At 32.0% G+C, this 4510-nt stretch overlaps 1 protein-coding gene across 1 annotated transcript; it reads right to left on the reverse strand.

The window, feature by feature from the left end:
- Positions 1–419: 419 nt before the first annotated feature.
- LOC110934567 (gibberellin 20 oxidase 3) lies at positions 420–3060 on the reverse strand. The gene is made up of 3 exons (XM_022177523.2): positions 2549–3060; positions 815–1145; positions 420–692 (listed from the first exon to the last, which is right to left on the reverse strand). The coding sequence occupies exons 1-3, from the start codon at positions 3058–3060 to the stop codon at positions 420–422; spliced, it is 1116 nt and encodes a 371-aa protein (XP_022033215.1).
- Positions 3061–4510: the final 1450 nt, after the last annotated feature.

The following is a 4510-nucleotide window of genomic DNA, read 5'->3' on the forward strand; positions in this document are numbered from 1 at the left end:
GGGGTCGTTCTGTAATTAGTAGTTAGTTAGTTTTATGTTATAATTAGATTAGTTAGTAAGTGCAAGGACCGGAAGCGACAAGTTGAAAGTTTGTAACCTACAAACTTAATCAAGGGACGCCTCTCCTGGAGACGCACCTCTTCAGAAACGGCGCCAACAAAACAGGAAGCAACAGACATGACTGTTCGCAAGGAGACACATCGATTCAAGAGGAGACGCAACTGTTCAATCGCACCTATTCGTATAGTATATATAGGGTTCATGTATGTCAATTGTAATCATCACTTTTCATTCAATACAAGTAAGTTTATTATTCTCGATTCTCAATTCTTTATATTCAAACCTGTGATTCGCATGTTCGATTACCAACAAATGTAACTAGACTTTCATAATAGTTACTTATTGCCACCCCTAGCTGTCTACGCATTGCGATTTTTTGAAGTTAGCAGCCACTTGGTAAACAATTGAAGGGTGTTTTCATCAGCCCTGTGATTCTTCTGAGTGAACTGAAGAAACTCTCCCCATGTGAAATCAGGATACTCCTTTTTCCCATCTTTTTCGACTAACTCTTGAGGCGCTTTCAGCTCTCTATCTCCTTTTGGGCACAAGAAGAACACCAGCGACAACCTTGGGGACAAACTGTTCACACTTACCCTATGCAGGCAGCTCTTGTACTTCCCATTTGATAGTGCCTACATATACATCCACTGTTAGTTAAGTTATAAGTTTCAAATATATTTAGAACGCAACTCTTGACCATATTAAGGAACAATAAAACAAAGGGAGTTACGATGCGATACACAAGCAGACTTACTGTGAAAGTGTCACCTATGTTGATGACAAGGGCATCACGATGGGGTTGAACGGATTTCCATTTGTTATCCACAAACACTTCTAGTCCTCCAACTAGATCTTGATAAAGTATGGTCAATGTAGTTGGATCACAATGTGGCCCGACCCCAAAAGTCAGATCCGGCTTGTTACACTGCGGGTAGTGGTTACATCTCACTATTGACACAGCATCATCATATAGTTTTCTGTAGTAGTTATGGTTATGCCCATCAACACCCAAGCTAATCTCCAGTAAATCAAGAAGGTCATGAGCTAACTTATTCATTGACCGACAGAACTTCTGAAAGATCAAGCTGCATATAACCAGTTTACAACTATACAATTAGCACAAACACCATAGACAGATGAAAATAAAAATTAGAGACAAAGAAAAACTTGGAGAGATTTGTGAACTTAAAAATATAAACAAAACGCATATGACATTTACTATATTATTATTTCTCAACTTGTTTCACCTAGTAATCTTGTTACGAAACAATCACTTGTTTTTTGGTTGATGTTTGTTTAGAACATCATAAAACACAGTCATATGTTATTTAATTATTTATTATGTTTTTTTTAATAAATACCGTATCATGCAACAAAGTATTAATAAAAATCACAAAAAACCATTTGATCAAAATAAATTAACAAAATAGCAATTGAAATTTAGTTTTAGTAATAATATATACTTTTGTTTTTCATTATGTTTTACCGGAAGACTTCATTTATTGTCTATTCTAGTTTTACCAAATTACCCAATATTGAAATTTATTATGTCTCATTTTGTTTCATCTATGTAATCTTGTTACTAAGCAATCACTTGTTATCGTTAAAGTTTGTTCAGAACATCATAACACACAAACTCAAATGCATGGTATTTAATTATTTATTATGTTTTTTAACAAATACCTTGGCTGTCGCGCAACAAAGTATTAAAGAAAAATCACAAATTAAAAAGGCATTTGATCGAAATAAATTAACAACAACAAAGTATTAAAGAAAAATCACAAAAAAGCCATTTGATCAAATTAAATTAACAAAATAGCCATTGAAATTTAGTTTCAGCAATAATATAATACTTTATTTATCATTTCTCATTTTTTTACCAAAAGACTTTATTTATTGTCTATTTAGTTTCACCAACATAGCCTTTGAAATTTATTATTTCTTATTTTTTCACCTATGTAATCTTGTTACTAAACAATCACTTGCTTTTGGTTGAAGTTTGTTCAGAACATCAGATCGAACACACAAATTTAGATGGTATTTAATTATTTATTATGTTATTTTTTCTAATAAAATACCTTGGCTGTCTTGCAAAAAAGTATTAAAGAAAAATCACAAATAAGCCATTTGATCAACATAAATTAACAAAATAGCCATTGTAGCTTAGGTTTACCAATACTATAATAAAGTGATACATGTTAGAAAAACATTTTATCAACATAAATGCACAAAATAGCCATTGAAATTTAGTTTTATCAATACTATATTAAAGTGATACGAGTCAAAAAAAACATTTGATCAGTATAAATTAACTAAAAATGTCACATCTTATGATACATTGACATGTGTGTTAAAAAGTCACCTATTGTGCCATGTCAGCACATCAATAAAAATTAGAGCAACTAATTATAATATAAGATATTAAAACTGCATCTCTATTTCTTACTAATAAATTATCCTAAAATAAAGAAAAGAAGTGAAATAATACCCGGTTTCTTTGTATTGACTTCCCATTGCATTGAAAAACTCCGCAACAACTTCATCAGGGCCATTCTCATGATACTCAAAAGTTAACAATTCCTTCCATGGCAATTTTTCGCGGAACCGCTGAGCATGCCCGCTAGCGAAACCAACAACGCTTCCCTCTTTCTGCTTGCACTTCAGTTTCTCGGTTAACGGAAGCTTAAAGAAAGCGTGACCGTGCTCTTGGACTAAAGCAAGCATATCAAGGTCAACACCATGGTTAACCACTTGAAAAAAGCCATGGCTAATGCATGATTCCTTCACAAGGTTGGCTGCATGCAATGTGGCCTCCTTATCATGACTTAAGAACCCTTGTAGGTCTATGACCTGTTCATTCAACTTCTCAGTAGAAGTTTGAGAAAGATGATCTTTTGGCCAAATGAATTGGTTTGGAAAATGATCATTGGTTTGTTGGTCAAAGATCATGGCTGACTCAATGGTTTTGTCTTCATGGTTGCCATTTTTCATTTGCTCCATTTTGATTTTTGACACAAGTCTGAATGGTTCTGAATAGTTTATTGGGCATGGGATTTATACTGAGATAATTAATTTTTGAAAGAATATGCATTTTCAAATTTAATATTTTGGTCAAATATATTAATTACATTCTTTTCTATATGTTTATGGCTCTATTAGTTTATGCATTAATAATATATAAATGAGTATTCAAATCTAGGTTTTTTATTAAGTAGTGTTTTTAATTTTAACCATAATTAAATCTAAAACATTAATGATCATTAAATTTATTTATTTATTTATTTTCTTATTCTTTTGAACAGAAATGGCTAAATCATTAATTTTATTTAAGTTCTATTTTTATAAATGGCTTTTATGTTTTATTAATTTCTCTCACCTCTCAAAGTAAGACGTTACTAACATCAATATACATTATTTCTTCTTAGATCAATAGCCATAGCACGATTACTATTTGTAATCTTTACAAGTCACACATTTTCAGAAAAAATAATAAATAATGATAAGTTGAAGTTCAACATCTTTCAACTTTTAGCAGCATGCAATTGTTGCAACAAGAAAAAGCCGAAAATAAAATCTATACTTTCTATAAAAAGAGAAATCCCAATGACATAAGAAAAGCTTATGTGGCAGCCATAGAGGCTGTCCAACAATGCTTTTCTTATGTCATCAACGATGAGGTGGCAGCCATAGAGGAGTCATAGTGACATCATAAAGCTTAATATTAAAACACTTTAAAATTCAAAATTCTGGCCCACATTCTTCAAACATCTGTCTTCCATTCATGTTTCAAACCTCTGTCTTTCATTCATGCTTCAAACATCTGACCAGATTCAAATTTCAAAATTTTGGCTCCAGATTTAAAATTCAAACCATATAGGTATATAAAGCTCTTTTTAATTTCAAATTCTCATAACAAACATAAACTCTAATTCTCTCTCTCTCTTTACAGTTTGAATTTTCCCTCTCTCTCTCTCTCTCTTTGTTTCTCATCGGAGCTTGAGTTCATTTCACAGCCTACGTTGCTAATCTCGACCCTCAGGTACTGTTTATTCATCATGTTTAACACCGATTTGAATATTATGCAGACCAACGGTAGTTTAAAAATAGATATTTTTTGATTTTTTCTTTTTGTCACAAACTGAAGGTTTGTATGCTAAATATTCTTCAGGTAGATCTTGCTGGATTTGTTATATGGTGTGGAAGTCTTGAGTTCGTTGGCCGAACTTCGGAATGTAATCAAGGTTATAAAATGGATTTCAACTTGATTGATGAAGAGGTAATGTCTGTTTGTGTTTAAAAATAGATGTATATGTGTATAAGGATATGAACATAGCAGACCAAAGATGTTATTGCTTTCAAAAACAAAAATCATGATATTGCTTTGATGCATAACTTTACGAACACTTTTACTTGAGATTCAAACAAATGTTTCTTCACTTATCTTAGTACA

The sequence above is a fragment of the Helianthus annuus genome, chromosome 4 (genome assembly GCF_002127325.2).
Source record: "Helianthus annuus cultivar XRQ/B chromosome 4, HanXRQr2.0-SUNRISE, whole genome shotgun sequence".
NCBI lineage: Eukaryota > Viridiplantae > Streptophyta > Magnoliopsida > Asterales > Asteraceae > Helianthus > Helianthus annuus.

Excerpts from the sequence above, each read along its gene's own strand:
- LOC110934567 (XM_022177523.2), bottom strand. The coding sequence starts at position 3,060 with ATGGAGCAAATGAAAAATGGCAACCATGAAGACAAAACCATTGAGTCA. Across the intron at positions 1,146-2,548 it reads AGTCAATACAAAGAAACCGG|CTTGATCTTTCAGAAGTTCT; the intron begins GTATTATTTCAC and ends GGTTATATGCAG. Across the intron at positions 693-814 it reads ACATAGGTGACACTTTCACA|GCACTATCAAATGGGAAGTA; the intron begins GTAAGTCTGCTT and ends ATGTATATGTAG.